Source organism: Miniopterus natalensis, chromosome 17 (genome assembly GCF_054644295.1).
Source record: "Miniopterus natalensis isolate mMinNat1 chromosome 17, mMinNat1.hap1, whole genome shotgun sequence".
Taxonomy (NCBI): domain Eukaryota; kingdom Metazoa; phylum Chordata; class Mammalia; order Chiroptera; family Miniopteridae; genus Miniopterus; species Miniopterus natalensis.
Window position 1 is genome coordinate 34,491,842 of NC_142097.1, and position 23,495 is coordinate 34,515,336.

The 23,495-nt window shown below is 38.6% G+C and overlaps 2 protein-coding genes across 4 annotated transcripts in view; both read right to left on the reverse strand.

Moving 5' to 3' along the window:
• INTS2 (integrator complex subunit 2) overlaps window positions 1–1,731 on the reverse strand; it is a 29,631-nt gene extending 27,900 nt beyond the window's left edge. The window contains exons 1-3 of one of the 2 annotated variants that reach the window (XM_087826260.1): window positions 1,710–1,731; window positions 955–1,261; window positions 234–372 (exon numbers count right to left, since the gene is read on the reverse strand). In XM_087826260.1, coding sequence (XP_087682386.1) covers window positions 234–372; window positions 955–1,247 — 432 coding nt within the window. In that variant the 5' untranslated portion in view covers window positions 1,248–1,261; window positions 1,710–1,731. Of the gene's footprint in view, window positions 1–233; window positions 373–954; window positions 1,262–1,709 lie in introns of those variants that run through there. The other variant, XM_087826261.1, reaches the window with a different exon arrangement.
• Window positions 1,732–8,651: 6,920 nt separating this feature from the next.
• The window catches only part of MED13 (mediator complex subunit 13), a 72,433-nt gene continuing 57,589 nt past the window's right edge, over window positions 8,652–23,495 (reverse strand). For both annotated transcript variants that reach the window (XM_087826266.1, XM_087826265.1), the window contains exons 21-30: window positions 22,673–22,892; window positions 21,829–22,020; window positions 21,414–21,637; window positions 19,390–19,532; window positions 18,798–18,956; window positions 18,500–18,685; window positions 16,210–16,352; window positions 14,676–14,849; window positions 12,273–12,373; window positions 8,652–11,927 (exon numbers count right to left, since the gene is read on the reverse strand). In XM_087826266.1, coding sequence (XP_087682392.1) covers window positions 11,795–11,927; window positions 12,273–12,373; window positions 14,676–14,849; window positions 16,210–16,352; window positions 18,500–18,685; window positions 18,798–18,956; window positions 19,390–19,532; window positions 21,414–21,637; window positions 21,829–22,020; window positions 22,673–22,892 — 1,675 coding nt within the window. In that variant the 3' untranslated portion in view covers window positions 8,652–11,794. The remainder of the gene's footprint in view (window positions 11,928–12,272; window positions 12,374–14,675; window positions 14,850–16,209; window positions 16,353–18,499; window positions 18,686–18,797; window positions 18,957–19,389; window positions 19,533–21,413; window positions 21,638–21,828; window positions 22,021–22,672; window positions 22,893–23,495) is intronic.

The following is a 23,495-nucleotide window of genomic DNA, read 5'->3' on the forward strand; positions in this document are numbered from 1 at the left end:
ATTCTCATGCTAGAGCATATGGAATAGGCATACGTGAGAGAAAACTGTAACAAGAGAAGGAAAGCCTTTATGGCAAGCATTTAATCTTTCAAACCTTCGAAAGGAATACACATAACCGATGGAAATATGTGCAGAAAAGGATTCATCCTGCCTGCCTTCGTGCCTCTGTTTCTATCTTCTATATGTAGACATCAAATCATGCATCTTTTGAGCTGTGATTAAAATAAATGTACCTTGTTCATAATTGCCAGCAGTTCACTAAGCACAAGACGCAATCGACGAGGTGAGTCACTGTGTTCAAACTCTAATGTCAGTCCACGCTGAAGCTGTGATACCAGGATGCTCTCTCCTGTGCCTCCTCCAAGTTTATGCCTAAAAAAGTACAAACATGTAAAACAAGTATGAGAACAGTGGCTGAGAAATAATAGCAAAAAAGTTGTCCTTTATTGAAATAACCTACAAAAGGACGTATGAATTACTATTTAGTTTATCTGTCTGTTCCAGGAACTCACAACTGATGTAGTCTCCATCACAAGTGATAGTTAACACCCACTTCCACTAACAACAGTGGGCAGGGACGAACAAAACCTCTGCCCAGAATTGTGGGGAATCCTTGTAAACTTAAAAAACCTCCCAAGTGATTCCAATAAATCCTTCTACTCTAGGGGAACTTACTCTACCCAGTTCCCACCGACAGTAACTGGCCTCATCTGTTTAGCCTGAATATGATAGTGTATACATAGCCAAACTTCACACAACATTTTATAATACGGAATTCAAACGAATTTTAACTATAAAGAGAAAAAACTAAGTAAAATGCTCTCCAAGGTTTGGACTCTCAATCTTCTCTTTGGGGAGTGCATCCAACCAAAAGCCCAAAAAGCTCCAAGAAATATTTGATTCCTCCTTCTTTGGCAAATCCAAGTAAATCCCAATCCGCGTATCGTACATTACCTCAGCTGCTGTTCTTTGCTGGCATCCTGTTCCAAGGCATGAAAGTCCACGGACAACAGTGCAACAATGGAGTTGACAGCTTCCACTCCAGAGAGAAGGCGAAGGATGAGTTTTTTATCCTGGGCCCAGCTTTGGCTCTGGTCAGCAGGAGCACAAAGTGCCATCCTCACCAAGCAGGGCAGGAGAAGCCTCAACTCGGGATCACTTAAAGATGCCAAACGAACAACATCCACCTTCTGCATGGCCTCAAAAGCAAAAGGGCTGACAAACTGAAGGCTTGAACACTCAGTCATGATCACTGTTGATCCTAATGATTAAAAAAAAAAAAAAAAAAAAAGACAGTAGGAGTGAAACCCACATGAATGAACACCCCTCTTTTTTAAATACCCTGAAAACTGTGGTCTGTCTTTAATAGGCCCCTATGTTAACAATGGGTTCCTGGCACAATTAAAGGCTCCCTATGTTTCCATTGCCACCTGGAAAATGAGAAAGAAAACAGTGTATTCATGTCTCCCTCTAGCCTTAGGGATTTCCTATTGTAATACTCTTATTTTGCAAAGAAGGGATATGAAGCAGAGAGATTAAATAACAAGCCCACAGTAATATTACTAGTTGGTGGCAACGGCCAAGGCAGAATCCTCATCTCCTAAATCCCAGTCCAAGGCTTTCTCCTTTACACCTGTCCTATGAGTGCCACACACAAAATAAAAACAAATGAATGGGACAGTTAAGAACGCTCCTCTTCACATGCCTACCCGACGTATTAAAGAATGTTAGGCTTCTTTCCACCCTCCAGGAGTCGGCCTTGGTAAGTCGCCTCAGTAGCCAAAAGCAGTGTCAGATTCAGAACTCTGGAGGCCTCAACACTATCCCATGTTCCCTGGGGGAAAGCAGCTGTGGGGGTGCCATTAGCTACGGGGGGCAGGTAGGTCCCACTTGGGCACTTCTCTGTCCTCAGGAGTAACCAGAGACAAGAAAAAAAGGGGGAGGTGGGGATACCATCATGGGTAACAGTCGTGGGCAGAAACGCTGCTTTGCTTTGCAGCAAGAGGAGCTGGCCTTTTAACGGGGGCGGGGTGATGGAGCTGAGATGCCCTGCGCGCCCACAGGTCTCGCCCCTGGTGCGACGAGAGCCAACCAGTCCCCGCGGCTGAGAACAGCGCGCGGGCAGCCGGCGGGGTCCAGGGACCGCGCAGAGGCCTGAGAGGCGGGAGCTTCGTACCTAAGACCTACCCTCCAGCCTCCCGGGACCCCACCCGGATTCCGCGTCGCAGAAGCGGGACGCGGTGGAAATCGAGCGCGCGGTCCGAAATGGGGCCTATAGGCGATCGTCTGGAGTCCCCGAGCCCAGCGGTGCCCTGAGTCGCCCCGGGCACCCAGAAGCCTGACGCCGGGACCAGTCGGGCCGGCGGTGCGATGGGGGCCGGATATGGGCTCCCCACAAAGGCAGAACCCGGACTGAGGAGAGCGGGAAGCGGAGGGGACTGTTTCAACCTGCGCCCAGCACCTTCATTCATCCCCGGCGTCTGGCTCCCGTCGGCCACCGTACTGGACTGAGAGGAAGAGCGGCTGCGGGAAGAAACCCGGGGCGGCCGGCGCGGAGGCCGCGGCGCGCGTGCGCGGCCCCGCCCCTTCCTGCCGGGCCTGCTCCGCCCAGTTTCACCTCAGAAGCGCCCGGGACTCGCAGCCCAGGCTCCCAGGCGGGTCAGTGAGCCCTTTCTAGCAGCAGTTTCCTCCTCGCGGGGGTGCGCTGCGCTGGAGCGACTTACCGCGGGCAGGAGAGGGGTTAAAGGTGTCCCCGCTGTCCTTTACCGAGCCGACCGTACCCTTCTTACCGTCTTGGCCCGCGCCCTCCCTGCGCCGCAGCTCGAGAAGCCTAGGATTTGGAGAATTTAGAAAGTCATCTCCCGCCGAGCCTCCCTGCGCGCTCGACCCCACACACAGTCAGAAGTGAGACATCGTCATGTCAGGGTCCTTGCCTCGGGGTCCACAGATCCCCACAGCGCGCGGGGCGGCGTTTCGGGAACGCGGGCATCGGCGGGAATTGCGCGTGTCCCGCGCGCCTTCTGGAGAGAGCGCCCGGAACTGCCAACAACTGCTCAGAGGAGACTGGCCGCCGGAGAGATTAAGAACCACTTCTCGCTTTATTTCTTCATACTGTTTCTAGTACGTGGTTCAGCCCTACTGTAGTTAGCACCTCCTGTTTACAAAATATTGTGCTAGGAGCCGTAAACAAAAATACTTGACAGACAGTACTTCATACTTTATAGCTCCCGAGGCCTTGACAGAGGGATGATCTCTTTAGAAATAAGATCTGCCTTCAACATGGAAAATCCGCAGAGGAAGCAAAGAACTAACGTGTGTTGCAGCGTTTCTCAGACTTTTTTCCACCTGTGCCCGGTAATGCATTTCACACTGTGCCTCAGCACACGCATCTGCACATATACCCGGAGGTTAAATGGAAACAGGCATCTTATGAAATAATACACACGCTACATGTTATGTATTCTATTCTACTTTAACTTGCTGGTTACTGCGCACACACTGATTTCACAGCTGTACAATGTTATTTTTAAGCTGATAGGAAGGACTTATTGAACACTGGCTAGAACACATGCTAGGCACTAGTGCTTTGTATCTCTGACCTGATTTAATTCTCTGAGGTGGGTAATATTCTCCGTTTTAAACTTGTAGACATTGAGATTGAGAGAGGTTGAGCAATTTAATCTCCTTGGTTATTTCACAGGAAGAGTATGAAGGGAATTCAAGCACTGATTTGGGAGATGAACAGAGGAGACAGTGGATGTGAACTGATTTTTAAGATCTCCTCTACTCTCTTTGTTTATGATCCTGAAACCATCAATGGAGAAACCAATCGCAGATCCATCTTGATGAGCGGGGAGCGGCACATCATGTCTAGACTGAAAAAGCCAGCTGGAGAGTAACGTGGTGAGTGCTGACGCTGGTCCCCGGGTCCCTTCTCTTCCCATCGTTCCCTGAGTGAGCATCACCGCCACCCAGAGTGGCTCAAGCCAGAAACCTGGAAGCCATCCATCCTAGACGCCAGCCTCTCCCCGTCCATCCACATAGCCAGCAAGCCTTTCACACCTACATTGTAATATTTGCCAATGAAATCATTTTGATAATCACATAGAGACGCAGACACCCTAGTGAAAAAGACTTACTCATGGACTTCTGAGTCTTAGAGCAGCTCCCTCTGAAGTCGATTACCTAACTATACGACAATCAATGTATAAAGACTTCGCAACTCACATGTTTAATGAGGCGGACTCAGGAACTTCTAGACTGCCAAATATTGCTATGAATTAGCCCAAACACTTAGTTGCCTGTGAACCACAAAACTTTTATCAGTGGAGTATCATATATAATTATGGTTTACCCTTTTGTGATTATAACGTTTAAGGAAATACCCCTTTTTAAGACCAATGTTGCACTGAGGTTCGTTACCATTTATGTTCACAAAAAAATATATTTCATCAATTCTGTGATGACTTTTTTCACATTTAAACATCTCTAAAATTGGGATGTCTTAAAATCAATAGTGTTAAATTGTACTAGGCAGCATTTTTTATTTTTAGTGGTACATAAAATGATGACGCCTTACAATGGCTGGTGTCTTAGATTTGATTAAACATGTAGCGTGGTTCCTATACTTTAAAGTCGAAAGGGAAGAGTCCTTCCTGGATGAAGTAAACCTTCTCCTCTGACTGGCTTTGATTTACTCCTCTACTTCAACTATTTTTCAGACTGGGGGAAGAAAGAAACAAAAAGAAAAAAGATACTACCTACCATGTTTCAGGAATACTAGGTGCTTTTATGTAGATTATTGCTGAGCAAATGGATGTCAAGAAGTTAGAAGACTGAGGTATTTGAAGGAGGACCAGTGTGCTTTGGAAATAGAATCACAGAATTTCAAAAGTAAAAGGATCTCCTGAGACATCTAGCTCCAGTTTTCTCAACATATAGCTCTTTGTAATTAATTGTCCTCCGTAGTGCGCCTCTTTTATCTTGTAAGACTTCTCCCATTGTTTCAGCCTGTCGAGATGTTTGGGACCCCTCTTACACTGGCTACCTGCTTTGGCTTAACAGACCATCGTACCTTCGTTAATTTGATGGTAAATGTTGAAGAGCACAGGGTGCAGCAGCCACGGTTCTATAGGACAGCACTGGAGGCCCCCCTCCAGGTTGACATAGCCTCTGCCAATCAAGCCTTTTTGGTTATGATTTGCAACCAATTAAGAAATCACCCCAACTGTTTTATTAACCAGTGTCACCCCAATAAATTCAATAAAACATTACCCCAACTACTAAAACACTTCCCTGTTTGGGGACGGTGTTGATTTTCCTCAAGGTGGTACCCAAAAGACAGTTTTTCATGGTCTGGTTTCTGACTCTCTAGCCTGGGCTCTGGCCGTGTCCCACTCTGGTGCCTCCATTTCAGTTCTTTTCAGCTGCTCGCTTCCCAGATCCTTCACGCTGTTCATGGGTCTCCTCCCCTCCGGTTCCTTCTGTCTGGATGCCTTTTCTCCTCTTTATGCAGTAAAACTCGTACGTATCCTTTAAGTCGGAGTGTTCTCTCGCTAAGAAATCTTTCCCTGACAAACCACCTGTCTCTTCACTAGATTCAAGTATCCCTCTTCCATGCTCCCAAGCCTCCCTTTGCTTTCCTTCCATCATAGTTTTTCACATATCACACTGTAATCGTTAGAATTTGACTCTCACCCACCAGAAAGTAAGTACTTAGAGGGCAAGAACTGTATTTTTTTCTTTGCCCTTGACATAGTACAGCACTTAATATTGGTTTGTTGAATTAATGCTTTAAGCATAATACCATGAAACCTCATCAAATACCCTGTTGGGTGTGTATTTCCATAATCAGTTATGAGTAATGTCAAAATAAAGTGTAACTGATTTCAGCTGTTTCTTCTGGTATCTGTACCGCATTGTCCATCACTTTAGAGGGCCTATTGAACTCATTATGTTCATCAGGAGGTTTCTTAGGAGACTGAGGGAGCAGGGTCAAAGGCTTTGTATCATAACTAATGAAGAGGAGATAAATTAGTTTATTGAACAAATAGTGCTTTAGTGAAACTGCTGGTTTCTAATGATTTTATTCATAAAGTCAAGTCACTTTGTTAGTAGTTTCTAGGATGTAACTTTTTTATGTATGTTTTTATTGATTTGAGAGAGAGAAAAGGAGAGGTAGAGAGAAACATTGATCAGCTGCCTCTCATACCCTTAATGGGAACTGAGCCCACAACCCTGCGTGTGCCCTGACCGGAAATCGAACCAGCAACCTTTTGGTCCATGGGATGAAACTCGGCCAACTGAGCCACACAAACCAGGGCTAGGGTGTAACTTTTTAAAACTATAAAAACTGGGAGCCTGGCCAGGTGTGGCTCAGCAGTTGATCATCGACCTAGGATCCAGGAGATCCCGGTTTGATTCCCGGTCAGGGCACATGCCCGGGTTTCGGGCTCAATCCGGAGCAGGGGGTGTGCAGCAGGCAGCCGATCAATGACTCTGTCATCATTGGTGTTTCTGTCTCTCCCTCTCCCTTCCTCTCTCTGAAATCAATAAAGATAAAATAAAATTTAAAACCTGGATCAGTTGCTCTGTACACTCCCTGACTGGGGATCAAACCCGCAACGCAGGCACGTGCCCTGACCAGGAATCAAATTGGCAACGTTTCAGTGCTTGGGATGACGCTCAACCAACTGAGCCACGCGGCTGGGCCATCCTAGGCGTATTTTAGATCCTGAAGACCCTTTGAGCTTCTTTCTTTTAACTGGGGGTAGGCTGGGACAGAGGGAGACAGGGCTTCAGTACGAAATACTTTTGCTCTTTGTATCTCATCTTGGCTCTTGCTGGCAGCATACTTAAAAAGTCCTTGTGGTTGCCATGGCCTATTTCTTTCTCTTGCGAGCCTTAGTCCACTTTGGATTTGACTCTTTCAGAGCACAGAGGTATTTTATTAATCATTCCTCACAATTCCTATTTTACAAATTTCAAAGCAGCTTTTGCAATTTGCTTTGAGGTTCACAGAGCTCGTTAGGAAGGAGACCGATCTGAAGCAAGGGTGTAAGTGGAAGTTAGGGGAGCCCTCAAAGCAAGAGTAACTGCGGGGTCTTCAAAGAGCTCAGTACCGAATCGGCGGAGAAGGCCGGAGACCCATTTGGAGGCTTGTGGGAGGGGAGGCGGGCCGGGAACAGATCAGGAAGGCCTGACTGGTGGCACTCGGCTTCAGGGCAAGCAGCAGCCACAAAGGCTAGGAGAACACTATCGAGGCCTCATGCAGAGGGCAAGCAAGCACTTGGTTTCGCTTTTGGAAGCTCAGTTTCCTCAGTAAGCCGCTCAACAGGACTTTTAAGGGCATGGTTTTCAATACTGGAAACTACCAACAGTAAAGGAGGGTTGTATGTAGTTGAGCAAGTGAAGAGTAAAAAGTCTTGATCTGCATAGTCAGCCGGGTGTAAGGCTATAGTTTAAAAAAAACTTGTAAGTTCCAACATACACGTCCTTTTAAAGGACTACTTTAAAAATTCTGCTGGCAGAAACTATTTTAAAATGACCAGCTTTGGAGTTTGTCCTTAGCTTAAGTTGGACAAAACATATTTAAAACGGCTGCTTATACAAAATGAACAGAGCTATTTTTAATGGATTGTTCATATCTGAACACTTTTATGTTTCAAAAACGTGATTAAAAAAATTGGACAGAGCTATGCTTTAAGTATTTGAAGGTAACTTGTTTAGACTAGAAAACTGGTATCAAACTGATCGGTCTAAAAGGAATTAGTATGTATGTGCATAAACAATTTTTCTATATATTAAACACTGACATATGACTAAAATATTTTTTTTAAATAAAATACTCAAGATGGAGAAGTTAAAAGTCCATTAATCAGTTTTTAGGCTGCTCCTTTCCATTTATAAATAATACAAAAATAATACGGCTACTAACTTTTACACAAACATAAGATGGAAATATTTTCAACAGAATGAGACACCACAATGAAGGCTTCATGAATAATTTATTCCATTTGAAGTTTTGTTTTTTTGTGTTTTTTTAAAAAGTATAAACCTTTTCACTCCCTCAGTCACAATCTGTACAGCCCAGCGCCGGCAGCAATAGTGTTTGTTCCTTATTGTTTTGTCACGTTTAAGAAAAGCAGTTGGACCACGTGAAGGGTCACTGCGGAACACCTTTAAAACGCCCCTCATAAAGTGACCGAGCTGTTCTGAGTTGATGCTGACACATGTCCAGTAATGATGTTACAATTTGTAGTTTAAATTCAGTAACTCTAAGGTCCACAAATCCAGTTTACTTTCAAAACTAAAGCTATTTTAAAACTTTATGAATACATCAACCTGAGGAGTATTTTAGGTCCCAAATCCAGTTTTTAAATTAATACTCCACAAAAAAGAAAACATATATATAAATTTAACCACAGTTCTGGGCCCATTAAAACATCAAGAAAACCCCTAAAGGTTAAGATTTCCAGCTGATTTGGAGGGTGGGACAAAAAATGAATGTCAAAAGCATTTCTCCTTAATTTAGACCAACTAAAATCTTAAGAGGTACCCTAGACCGAAACATCACTCATGCACATTAAATGTACTAATAGGCTGATATGCAATGCCAGTGGATGAGAGGCAAATTATATGATGCAACAGCATTTAAAAACTTCCTTTTAATGTATTCAATTTGAACATTTTAAATAATGCAACATAGTATTTTGATATTACAGTATTAACATAGTGCTTGATTAAAGATCTGCAAATCTTCATAGTAACACATTAAGTTAAAAAAATTACCTCAGAAGGCAAATATGAAGACGAAAGGAGAATATTTTAATACAGTAATCTGTGCCATACTGACAACTGAGGACGAATACAGCTGAGGATAGTTGACTAAGTAGTAAGAGCTTAATTTTAGTGGTTTAAGAAAAGTTTAGAAAGATTAAAAATTACAACTACTTTAAAATTTAAGGATTACATATAAGTACACTTGGTGGCCTTCTGGCCAAACAATAAGGTGTACAGAAATTTATTCATACAGTGTTAATTCACAGTCCTGATAACTGAATGGCTTGCATAAGAAAGGTATGGCTAGATGTTTCTCACTGGCTGGAAGCAGACATTATGTACGTAATCTTTTTAAATGCCAAAATACTGAACTTCCACCCTTTGTAATGGATAACCGCACACAAAAAAAACAGATATTAGCACTGTAACAAAGAAGTCGAGGTGTTGGTGATCAGCTGGTATAAAGCATATTATTTTGCTTACCTATTAAACAAAACAAAACTACCCACACTTGTCTTTCACAGTACATTAGTAATTCAGATCCATCATCCTGCATAAAGGCTTTTTTTTTTTTTTTTTTTCTGAAATAAGTCTCCTGACCTTTTCTAATGGCTATTTAATAATTTTCTATTTGAGTGTGAACTTATATATGAAAGGAAGGAAAAAAAATCTTACCAGTAAATCCTGTATCTTTAGGAACTACTCCCTGATTCCCATATAAAGGAATTGTATGCTGGGTTCATTCCTTATGGCTCCATACAAAAGAAACTGCCAGGGAATCATTTTTAAAAAATCTATTTTCAAACTGAGGTGTGGTTACTAAAGGCTAGTAATTTTAAACAACTGAGAATATAGCTTTTATTTTTAAAAGTCACTATTGTTCTAAGCATATAAAAAAGGATACTCTTTTTATAGAAATTCCAAATAAGCATCTTTTCCTTCAAATCTCAGACAAGTTTTTTTTAAAGTACAGAATAAAACATGCCAACATAATCCTTAGTGTGTTAGCATAATTTAAACATGAACGCAGAGATGTGATCTTTAAATTTTAATTTCAAAATATGCTGACCACTGGGCTTGCATAATTTTGAAGAAATGATTGATAAATCTTTGTCACCAATTGTTTTCTTTATAGAAAAAAAGATTTGTTAATGTTTTAATATACACAATTTGAAGGTTATATTGTTCATAAGAAAGTGATATTTAAGCTAAACACATAGTATTTACAAAACATGTTTCAGTAAAAAATAAAATAAAACATACCGAATTACTGCTTTGTAAATACAATTGATTTTATCCTTGTAGAGAATTAGTGAACAAATCTGGAATTTTGCTAGACTATTTCCAAGAAAGATAGGTAGACTTGGCGACTGTGAATTCAAGTCAGCAACACAGGGAGGAGGCTAACTTGGACTCCTGTGAGCAGCACTGTAGAAAGGATTTTTCAAGGGGTAAAGCTGCATAGAAGCAGTTATCTTGGCATGTGCAAAGGAGAAGGGGGAAAGCTGTATGGAAGGAAGGGGTGAATTAAAGTCCCTAAAATTCAAGTCCCTTCTTTAGGGAGGTGAGAACCTCCTTGGCATATGTCCTGCCTTAATCTGAACTGTGTTATAGAAAAGTACAGACTCTGGTGTTTGGGACTGTTATCTCCAAACCAAGAAAATTAAATAAATAAAAAGGCAAAGGGGAAACAAACAGGTTAAGTTTAGAAAATGGTTTTTAACTAGTGAAGTAGAGTCTGAATACCAGAATTCACTGAGAATCTATTTACACCACAGTCTGATTGCACACACACACCCATACGTATGCATACTCTCACACACACTCCCCATCTTTAAAATAAAAAGTCAAACAATCAAGAGTGACTGCTCTTAAAATAATTTGTAAAATGCCTAGAGCTGAGCTAAATTTCAACCTTATAGCAGAGATCCTGAAGATAATTTTCATAATTAATAATATCCCCATGCCTAGATGTGCCACTGTTAAAACTGAAAAAAAATTTAAGCATGTAACATTAAACACCAAAATTAGTCTAAGCATTCAGTAGCAAATGTTTTTCTTGTAAAACTAGGTTTTTTCCACTGGAAATGGCCTGAAATATTAGTCATAGCCCTAAACCATAGTACAAAATATAACTGAAGAATTCTCATTTTATTCTAAGTTAAACCACTTAACAATATCACTTGTATATTGCCATCATGTTATTCTGTAAAGGTGTGATATATAAAATGCTGTGAGACCTGGTACCTTTCCATTTACAAACACAGTGAGCTTCATTACTGTACATGTTCTCTGCAACTACAGCTTAGCTGTAAGCCCTCCACACACACTGGTATGGGCATTACCCCTCTATTCCCACTGAACTGTACATCGAGACAATACAAATTTACTGTCCCACCCACCCCTTACAAAAAAATAATACTCTAAAAGCAACCCTACTGCAAGTTTTTAATTAAGACGATTACATATATTTTAGACCAATTGCTTTAAAGCAAGAAGGCAGTATAAACCTTCTAGGAAAATTTTTATAAAAGAGGTTAAGAAATATAAGACAATTTATACATTTAAAAACTTACAATAAATAAGAGATGCAGGCATTTTGAATACTAGATACTATACTCCAATACAAGAACATCTTGATGTTCTGAAACCATATGTTGAAATTCATTGTTCCTCGTTTCCTCTCCATGCTTTTAATATTCATTTAACATGACTGGGTACTATGGCTCATTACTTTTCACAAATACTGTGACTGGAAAAAAAAGTTAATTTTGCTACAAAAATGTTATAATATGTTTTGTATGATCAGTCATCATCCTAAAGAGTTCAGTATAGTAAATGAAAAATAGCAGGGTTATAGCCCCTCCCCCCAAGTCAAAACAAATATTTGTTGAAGTAATAAGAATTAGACCCCATCACAAATGACTTCCACTGAGAAGATAACTGTAACTTAATCCTGCAGTGAATGTCTTTTTTCCTTGCTCTTTCCTTGCACAGTTCCATCGAATGAAGATCACAGCATATTCATGATAAAGTTATATAACTGATTCAGCACCACAAAATGGATTGGGAGACAGGAGCGTCTGTCCTGGATCGCAGGGTCGCAGGTTAGCCAGGAGAGTGCATTGTACTGTTCCAAAACAAACCTGGAAAGCAAACAAACTGTTTAAGTTGTGTACTTATTTAATACTTACACTGTAGATTTTGGGAGCATTTTCCAATTATGGCATCTAAGATTCAAAGTCACTTAAAAAGTGGAAGGTAAGGAATAGTGAGTCCTCGGGGAGATTAAAGAGAACTAATTTCCATAAAAATTACTCTCAAAAGTAGATTACACGTTAGAACAAGCACTCATTCTGAATAATATTCATCTAGAGACCCAAGGGTATGCAACCGTAAACTACTGTCCAAACAGAGAAAAATACGTAAGGATCAACACTATATTCATTCACAGCTACAGTGGAGAAACCGTAATGGTAAAACAGCTGTACCTGAGGACATCTGAAGTCTGATTTGAGTCAAGTGGGTGGGAGTGTTTACTGGGAAGCAGCTCGTCAAATTGCACTGAAGGCACGTGGAGGTGCAAAGAGGCCTAAAAAAGTAACAGGATATCAGCCAAACATAAAAACCAGGGTGTCTTCCTCGATGAAATACATCTTAGACCTAAGTAAGGAATGGGAGCAGCTCCAACAATGCTTGTTGTTGTTCTTTAATTCATTACAGAAGTGATTTTTTAAGTGTGTAATGTATTAAATCTTTTCTTCAGCTTTATTGTTTTTGAGACCACACAATCATCTTTAAAAAAAAGGACTTCCAATTACTTTCTAAGTGTAAACTGCCTATATGTGTAAAGTAAATGTATAAGGAAGCACTAAACTTTAAACCTGAGTACCGTCCGTTTCAAGGTTACACAGAACTTAAGACTAATCAGATATACCTAGACGTAGCATTGAAAGATGTAATAGGCGTAAGCACATGCATATATTTCACTTACGAAGTTATAAATCTTTTTTTTTCCCCTTAGTTAAAATAACTTCTTTATTTTAAGACTACAGGAAGGCAGATTTGGAATACTCAAGGCAAGGGCAAGGAGATATGTGAAAAATCCAACATACTTATTTTCGTCTTGAAAACCAAACTGATTTTCAGGAAATACTCAGGAATCAGCTGGTTCTCTTGTTTTTTACTGCCAGTGAATAATCAAAAATGCCACACAGAGGGCCTTGGGCACAAGAGTGATGGCCCCTCCCACCCCCCACACTGTCCTTTGCACTTCTCTGGTGGCCCCAATGTGAGTCGCTGTACAAAATGCTGCCTTTATTGTTTTGTAAGAAATGAATTTTCTATGAACCAAGTGCTTATGAAAATCTCAGCAACTAAAATGAAAAAATGCCACACAGCTGCTATGTGTCCCTATGCCATTTGAAACAAAAGCCCACCTGGCTTTAAAGTATGCCCTGCAGGAAACTGAATCTCTAATACCAGTCAAACTCTGTGTTCATTTTCTGACCTCCTGGCACTGTTCTACTTACAGCTATAAATCTTAAGCAAAGCTATCTTTGGTGGAATCGCGAGCACTTTCAGTGATTCTTGTATGTGCCCTGACCAGAAATTGAACCAACAACCTTGGCATGCTGGGACCATGCTCTAACCAACTAGCTGAGCTACCCGGCAAGGCCTGCTGTATTCTCTATGAATGTATTACAGAAGTTCACTATGTAATCTCAGATGACACTGACTCAATAGTATGTGTGCCAAGGATATCAGGATTTAACAACAAGCTCAGAAGAGAGCAAAAGGCCAACGGGTTCATATACTCATTAAAATATGATCCCAAGAAACTAAAGCATACTATCCAACTTTTAGCCTACACATAAAAATCTGTTAGTGCCTGACCTGGCGTGGCTCAGCAGTTGAGCATCAAACTAGGATCTAGGAGATCGTAGTTCGATTCCTGGTCAGGGCACATGCCCGGGTTGTGGGCTCGATCAATGACTCTCTCATCACTGATATTTCAACTCTCTCTCCCTCTCCCTTCCGCACTCTGAAATCAATAAAGATATATTTTTTAAAAAAATCTGTTAGCAAATAGTTAAATTAGTATGACTTATGGAATAAACAGTCAACTTCTGGTGGGTTTATATAAGAAAATGTGAATTAGATCTGAGTTTGTTACTTTGGAATAGCAGCAGCTACTATTTTGTTAATACAAACGCGATAGGGCTTTCACATCTCATTTTACTATCTTATGACTTATCTCAGACTCATTATATCACTTGCTAACAAATGTTTTGATAAAATAAGTTACTATGGGTCTGAGAATCTCATTACTTGAAAACCACTCAATAGTTTTAACACAGCAATTTATACAAAGCTAGAAAGCTTTTTTGAGAAGGTAGTAAATGGATCTAAATATCAAGTATTCTTACAAAGATTATGAATCCTTTAATCCTCAAAATAATGCAGAATAGGAGTGTAGTATGATGTAATTAAAAGAGTAACCTTACAATTATTAAAAGATCCAGTTTTTAGTCTTAAGTCTACTTTTGGACTAGTGAATTTTTCTGAACTTTAATATGCTCTCCTAGAAAATGAAATGGTTAAAGGTAATATAAGGTTTCTCCCAGCTCTAAACTTCAGATGTGCAGTTAAAAATAATATGAGCAAGGGTCCCAGACATTTAAGATTAAAACTACAAATTTAGTAAGAATTTTAAAATTAGAGTTGTTTCATAATCAGATAATTCTCTGTCATCTTGTATAAAAAGTCTCAAGTGGCAATGCATTTAAGACCTTAGACAAAAGCTACAAGGTTTCAAAAAGTCACTTCTATATTTGTTAGGATGTAAGCCATCAATTAGCATTATTTAGGAACTAGCATAGAAATGTCAATACCTTAAGAAAAAGGGGACACTGATATTGTGCTTGAGGACATGCTGACCAGAACCAGTCAGGTAACGGACCCGCTTTGGCAGTTGATACAAAGTAACCGAGGGCCAATGGTTGCTGAAGAATATTAGTTACTTCGTCATGAGACTCTGTTGAAAGTAGCCGATCCGTACCCTGACCCTTAAAAAGACAAAATTAAAAGTGTGTTAGTTCATTTGATATAACTAAGCACTAGATATAAATACAAAATGGTTTATGGAAATGAGCCCCTTCAATTTTTAAAAATACTGAAGGGTATTTTTTAAAATTTCTATGTACTTAGTAAGAGTATCATAATTAGTAATAGCATTAAAATAATGAGTTTTAACAGTATCCAGAATGTGTATGTGTAAATCTTTGTAGCTGAATGAAAAATACAAAATATTCAATGAAATTTCTGCATTATTTTTTAAAACTCCCTCAACTAATTTCTGACCACCACACCTCCATCTAAAAGGTGGGTTAAAATTTAGCTTTGTTCATCTACCACTACCTATAAAATGCAATTAACAATGTTTTGGAAAGCATTATGACAACACGAAGAGATAACTATTAAGTGATGCTCATATCCTTTAGATTAGTCAATGTATTTCTTGGTATTTATTTTAAGGAAATAGATAAAAAGAAAAATGATACACATTAAAATGTTCATTGCAACATTTCCTATAACTGAAAAAAATAAAATAACTTGAATGTCCAACATTTTGGGAATGATATAACAAAATTATGCTAAAACAACAAGGCAATGTTAAAAAGCTGATTATACTTATTGAAAGGTAATTTGCTAAAAGTAAAAATGGTTTTACTGAAGTGGTGAGATTAGTGGCGCTTTTCCTCATATATATTTTTTTTTCAATAATCTCATTTCTTTTCAGTTAAAAAAAAGAAGGAAAGAATGCAAGGTAAGAAGACTGGACAAAGATCCCTATTTTAAAAAGGCAGGTTCTAAACATACACAAACTAAAATAGTCAAACAACCACTACATATAATTTCACTCAAAGATGTTATTCAATGAAGCCCAATTAGGTTTGAGTTCAAACAGAAAGAAAATAGACTGCTTCCATAACTGCTAAAAATAAACAGGTTGGGAGGCAGGGTGGTCAGTGCTTTTTCTGTTCTTATGAGAAAAATTAGTATTTCTATTATGTTGCTTGCAACAGCCCTGATATGATTAGCAGCTCTTAGAACAACATAACGATTCTCAGATAATCCGGTCCTACACCTGAGTAGAAGCTATGGTGAAGTGGCAGGGAAAACACAAAAGGATTAATGCAAAGTAGTCTAGAAAAATATGAAGTCAGGCATAGCAGAGCAGCAGAAATCCCCCCTTAATAACGTACAATTCAAAGTACATCTATAGAGCAGAAGTGCATGAATGTACTGTTAATCTCACTATATGCTAATTTCCAAGGAAAAAAATGGTGCTCTCTTCCATGAGTCAATTCATTACTAAGTTAATGAATGACATTTAGATAAAATCAACTTTTATAATAAGGTTACCTTGCCAGCATCACCTCCATGAGGGTAATGAGATCCTGGAGAATGTACGGGAGACCCCGTTGGAGATGCAGGAATAATATTAATGATATCAGGGTCAAGATCGTCTGCTGTGTCTAACAAATCAAAGAAACCCATTCCATCTGCTATAGGAGAGAGAAAATATATTAAAAACTCCATTTTTCATCTCATGGTTATTTATAGAAGAAAGTTAAAATAAATTTAATGAACATCTGCTGAATGCCTACCATGTGCCAAGTACTGTGCTGGGAGCCATATAAATAATTATGTATAAAAAATAATTATACAGCCTGGCCGGTGTGGCTCAATGGCTGAGCACTGACCTATGATCCAGGAGATCTCAGTTCAATTCCCGGTCAGGGCACATGCCCGGGTTGCAGGATCAATCCCCAGTAGGGGGCGTGCAGGAGGCAGCCAATCAATAACTCTCTCATCATTGATGTCTCTCTCTCCCCCTCTCCCTTCCTCTCTCTGAAATCAATAGACATATTTTTTTTAAGTAATAATTATGCATAAACAAGCATGTAGTAGTCTGAATAATCTCTCCTGCAAAGATGTCCATGGCCTAATCCCAAGAATCTGTGAATATGTTTACCATAAAAAATTTTGCATGCCCTAGCCAGTTTTGCTCAGTGGTTAGAGCGTCGGCCAGCAGACTGAAGGGTCCCAGGTTTGATTCCGGCCAAGGGCATGTACCTTGGTTGCAGGCTCGATCCCTGGCCCTGGTTGGGTTGGGGTGCATGCAGGAGGCAACCAATCAGTGAGTCTCTCTCACATTGATGTTTCTCTCCCCCCCCCCTTCTACTTTCTCTGTAAAGTAATGGAAAAAGTATCCTTAGGTGAGGATTTAAAAAAAAAAAATTATTATTTTTTTGCAGGTATGATCAAGCTAAGGATCTTGAAAGGGGAAGATAATTCTGGCTTATCCAGATGGTCCAATGTAGTCAACAGGGGCCCTAATTACAGGGAGGCAGTAGGGTGCGTGTCAGTGAAGGAGATGCATTGATACTACACTGCTGGCGTTGAAGATGGGAGAAAGGACCATGAGCAAGAGATGCAAGTGGTCTCTGGAGCTGGCACAGGCAAGGAAACAGACTGTCCCTTAGAGCTTCCAGAAAGAACCAACCCTGCAGACTCTCTGACTTGAGCCCAGTAAGACTCTTGACTTCCAAAATTATAAGATAATAAGTGTATTATTTTAAGCCACTAAGCATGTGGTAATTTGTTACAGCAGCAATAGGAAACTTAGAGAGAAAACACAGTATGTTGGAAAAGAAAATGTATTTAAAATGATGCTATTCATGATTAATACTTATTCTTTATTATTAAGCAAAACATTCAAGTTACTGTGTAACACACAGAGGATAATTAGTATCCATACTGTGACTTTAGAGATGTGCCATTTTCTAGGGTAACTCAGCAACAATAGAGTATCATTTATTTTCTCTTCTTCTAAAATGCAATCTATAAATTCATTGAGGAAAGTTACTCTCAGTTTATATAAATTACTGTATTATTTCACCAAATCAAGATAGAAAAGAATATAACATAAGCTGCAAAGTGTATGTATAGGTAACTCAACAGCACGGGCAAAAACCTGTATAAACATTTTACGACCAATGTTGTCTTTTAAAGTAAGTAAATATTTATGAGATAATTCATAGCACCAGTTCTGATATCAATAAGGTACAAGAATGGTTATATTAGTTTCCTGTTGCTGCTTTAACAAATTATTCACAAACTTGTTGACTTAAAACATCACATATTTATTCTTGTAGTTCTAGGGTCCAGAAGTCCAAAATCAGTTTTATTGGGCTGAAATCAAAGTGCCGGTCATCAGACCAAAATCAAGGAACCAGCAGGGCTATGCTCCTTCTAGAACATACAGAGGATAATTTGTTTCCTTGTCTTTTCCAGCACCTAGAACTGTATTTCTTGGCTCATGGCCCTTCCTCCATCTTCAAAGTCAGCACTGTGCACTGTTTTTCTATGACTTTGCTCACCTCTTTTGTGAATAGTCAAACTTCCCCCTTATAAGGATACATGTGATTGCATTTAGGGCTGACCTGCATAACACAGCATAATCTTTCCATGTCAAGATCCTTAATTTAACCACACCTACAGCCCCTTTTTTTTTTTTTTTTTTTTTGCCATATAAGGAGACATTCACAAGACAAAGATTTGTTTTGAAAGCATTAATCAGCCTACAGTCAGCAATAATCATCAAGACTTATTTTATATTTGCAAAACCTTTAAAGAATAATTCACCTACCATTGTTGGGATTGAAAGCTAAATCCAAATTTTCAGTGGTATAAGTAGCTGAAGCTACTTGCACAGAAGCAGAAGTAGGGAAAACAAGAATATGAGTACATGATGTATCCTGTGGGGTGTTTAGCTGAGATGTCTGCATGTTTAGAGTAGTGCTTCTTCCAAATACAGAACCAGTTGACACAGAATCTGAAAAGAAAATGAAAGGTATTTTTTCTTTTAATGCAGAATCAATTTCACATAATATTTAGGAGCTTAAGTGCATGAAGAATTAATTCTGATATAAACTAAAATAGCTAACCTGGCATAATAACAAAAGAGCCTTGGGGTTCCATTGCTACCAAGCAAGCACTGAGAATGCTGGGAGAGTCTGCAGCAGATATACCACACATTCTACACATGTCTTTGAGCTTTTTACTTTGAGACTGCAAGTTTCGACGACTTAGCAAACAGCTCCAATCTGTATCAACAGTAAAAAAAAATTATGATCTAAAGTATCATTACCACCCTATAGAACCAAAGTTAAAACATAATGCTTTAAAATTAGTGTCATCATCAAACCAATTTTGTTATTTGTGATATAATTCAACATTCTTTATTGCCCTAGCTTTAATGTACATCAATATCAATTAGTATCTACTGAACAGAGGATAAGTTGAATAGAAAGGGGGAAAAAATGAAAAATGAGAAATAAAAATACTAGTAATAACACTGAATTGAGCCATTTGTGGCCTAGACATTTGTTTTTAAAGAGGAATCACAGAAGTCAACATCAAAAAGTTTTTATAACCTATGCATTTTATCCAGTACATATATCTAGATGTGGTCTACACAGTGTATAAATTAACATAAAACAGAAACTTAAGTACTAAATAATAAAAGCACAATTTTACCTTTCAATTCTCCATGACCAATCCTTCCTAGACGGCCAATTACAACTCTCCACGGTAATGAACTCATTTGCACAAGTCCTAAGCACCATTCCCAAAGTTTCTGTAGACCAAATCTTCTAGCAGATCCTTTTTTCCTACGAGCCCTATTGTGTAAAATAAAGTCATAAATATTTCTAAAATTCATGTATTTCAAAAGAGCTCAAATTTGCTTGAAACTTTTTATGCAAGTCCTAAGCAAGAATCTATGTAAAATCATAGGTGGCATACTAGTTTGTTTGTTTTTTAACATACATTAAAATATACACTTAACTCTGAATGAACAATTGTCCATGAACCACCAAAATTTATCAGAAACACTGCTCTACACCAGAGATTAGCAACATTTTTCTTTAAAGGGCCAGTATTTTAAGTTTTGGAAGCCATCAAGATTGTTTAATAACAATTCAACTGCTGCTGCAGCATGAAAGAAGCCAATGAGCGTGGCCAGATTTGGCCCACAAGTTATACAGTTTGCGAACCCTTGCTCTACACTTTAAACTTGAAGAATATAAAAAAAAAACAAAAACAATTCTCAGACCAAACAACATTGTTGTTTTCTGCATGAATGCCCTTTATTAGGCAAGTATGTAAAATAAGCAACAGTAGCTACCATTTATTGAGTACTTACCATGTACCAAAAATTACGCCCAATTTACATATAATACCCTCACTTTATCCTAATAACCCTATGACACACGCACTCATCCTCCCAGAGAAGCTCGCTGTAGCTCAGCCGGCTGGAGATCACACAGTAAGCGGCGGGGCTGGGGGCTGGGACGTGAGCCCGGGCGTCTATGACTCCAGAGCTGTACCCCCCCCCCTTCACTTCCACCGCAGGAACAGGGCAACGCCGCCTTTGTGCGGGAAAGGTGGGGCTGGTTTTTTTCTAGTCTCCTCATCCTTCACAGATCAGCATTACTCGTTCCAAAGCTCATTTAATTAGTACAACTATCCCATTTAAAAAATTCAAAATTGTGTCAAGGAAATGTATAAAGTACTGCTTTAAGGTTTATAAAATAATAAATCTTTATAACCAATAATATAAAGTGAGTGTTTCTATATTCTGCTTTTTCAGCATTACTATAACCTAATCATTAAATATTTCTGCACATAACCAATTTCTGAACTTAAAGGAACAGAACCTTTATATAATACAGAAAATAAAGGATAGAACCAAATCTTAAAAATTACTGAATGACTTGCTTTTCAAGATCTCCTAGGCAGTGTTCACTAGCTTTGAGACATGTTACTAGAAATGTCTATTAAGTGAGACTCACCTGTTGTGACCTATTAGTTACAGCTTTAATAAATAAATGGCCATGATGTCTAGTTACTACTGAAAAGAATTCTAAAAAGAAAGCCACCATTTTCAGAAACGCTCTAACATTTAAATGGTAAAATTTTCAGTCCACAATTTTAGTACATGAAGTTAACTCAGTTAACCTAGGGACTGTATCTTAGTACATGAAAAAAAGTAAATATTCTAGGGTGCTTTATTAGATTTAATTGCAGAGAGCTTTCTTGTTCAATGTTTCAAAAAATTTTCAAGCTAAAATCACTGCTTCAAGATTAATTACAAAGAATTTAGGGACTTTAACCTCTTTTGCCCGTGCAACAGATTGATCAAAATTATTTTTAATTCTCTTAACTATACAATATAAATATTCACTACACAAAAGTAAGAACACCCACAATCTCAAGACTTAATATTTTACTGATTTTTTTTTTTTAGAGAGAAAAATATCTATTTGTTGTTCCACTTATTTATGCATCATTGGTTCAATCCCAACCAGGGATCAAACCTGCAACCTTGGCATATCAGGATGATGCTCTAACCAACTGAGTTACCCAGCCAGGCCAAGACTTAATATTTTAATGTACATGACCTTCAAAAGTTTTCTATTCATTAAAAATAAAACAATAATATGTGTATGAATTTTTTAAAATGGGATGACATAATGATACATTTAAAGAAATATAAGTACCTATTTGGAACATCGATGTTAATGATACAAGTTTCTAAAAGTTCTCCATATAGATCTGTGCAAGAAGCAAGAATCCATCTTTGATCATGTGACAAACAGTACCCCACGAAAAGAACATTGTATTTCTGTCCAGCTTCTCCAAATGTTTCTCCTAGCTCTGTCTGTTTATCCTTCACTGGAGCCAGAATAAAAGGAGGTGTATAAAGTCGAATACACTCTGGTCTCTGTAAAATAAAAAATTAAGGCACTATGGTACTATACAATCACAAAAAAAAACTTTTATTGAAAAGATTTTTTATTGAAAATGTGATATATTATTGGAAAATGAGAGCTAAACAGAGAACTGCACTTAGTTTTATGTAAAATCATAAAATGTACAGTTTTTCAATAACTCTGGTATGGAAAACATACTTACATCAGGACTTTTAAGAGCAGTTTCCATGGCTAAACCTGGACCAAATCCAGTCAATGTTTTCACATTGGTTGATGTTGGAAGGGGTCTCCGACACTGAGTAAAGGCCGAAAAAGCCAGGGATTTTAAATGCTGGGTATAGATTTGCCTATCTTCATGCTTCACAGGTTGCAACAGGTACTGACAAGGAACAATCTAAGAATTATAGGCAAACATTACAAATGTTAAACTTCTAATGAGACTAAAAAGGACTGTGGGTTTAAAACTCTAAAAACTTTTACTAGAAAATTTAAACAAAACCAAATTAAAATGATAAGCTAAAGAATTCTAAAGAATTTTAATACTCACTTTTACCAACAGGATATGTAAACACCTTTAAAAATTTCTACATAGCAGTTATATTGATAATTGCCATTGACTAGTCCTGTTGTAGTCTATGAAGAAATAATTCAAAATCGATTCAAATAATATGGTTAAATTCTTTCTACTTTTACTTGCAACCTGTCTTATTTAGAACTCTAGCTTATATAGGCCCTTATTTAAGTTTATGAATGTAAAAACTGGTTTATGAAAGTAACAGAGGAGAAACACTTAATGTACTTCATGAAATCTTTATTTTCCATTATTACTGTGGTTCCTTTTATTTTCTATTATTATTGTGGTATAACTGGAAAGTCTCTTTTATAAACTCTCTAAGATTTCTAGTATAATACCACTTAAAATAAAATCAATATAATAAAACCTGGCTTTCAGAAAATCAATTTAGACACAGACTAGTATTTTTGAAACTTCTATCAACATCCAACTGTTTTATATAAATTTCATCTGCAACATTTATCATTCTTACCTGTACAGAAACAGTACTCTTAATATGAGGAGGAAGAGTCTGGACCATTTCTAGGAAGCATCGAAGTAGTCCCAAAGTCCATACATTAGAAGAATTAGTGCTCTCATCTTTATTTTCGTATGTAAAAGGATCAATTATATAAACGACAATCGCAGGTGGATAAGTGATGGCATGTGAGTCACCATCTGTGGGGATACCCACTTTATCCCGATCCATCGTGCTGAAAGTCAAGGTAGAAACATGACAGGAAAAAGTTGTACTATACCTTTCCTGGGGTAGCATTAAAAGCAGGTTCTTAATACTGTGCCCCCTTTTCAGAGAACCTCTCTAAAAATGAAGGACATTTTTATCTTCAAAGAAAATTATAAACACCGTATAAACAATTTCATGGTGTACAAAGATCCTTGTGTTGAGATCTTGCATTAAAAAAAGAATTCTTTAAATCCACAGACTAGCCCAGCTGGTGTGGCTCAATGGTTGAGCATCGACCTATGATCTAGGAGATCAAGGTTCGATTCCTAGTCAGGGCACATGCCTGGGTTAAGGGCTTGATCCTCAGCGGGGGCGTGCAGGAGGCAGCTGATCAATGACTCTCATTATTGAGGTTTCTCTCTCTCTCTCTCCCTCTCCCTTCCTCTCTCTGAAACCAATAATAAATAAATAAATAAATAAATAAATAAATAAATAAATCCATAGACTATCAGAAACACTAGAGAGCTTAGTGCTTAGGTGATAAAACTAAGATAAAGATAAGTTAAATGAGCTACCCAAGATCATAAAGCTGGCTAGAAGCAGAGCTAGATCAGTTTTCCAAACTCAGGCA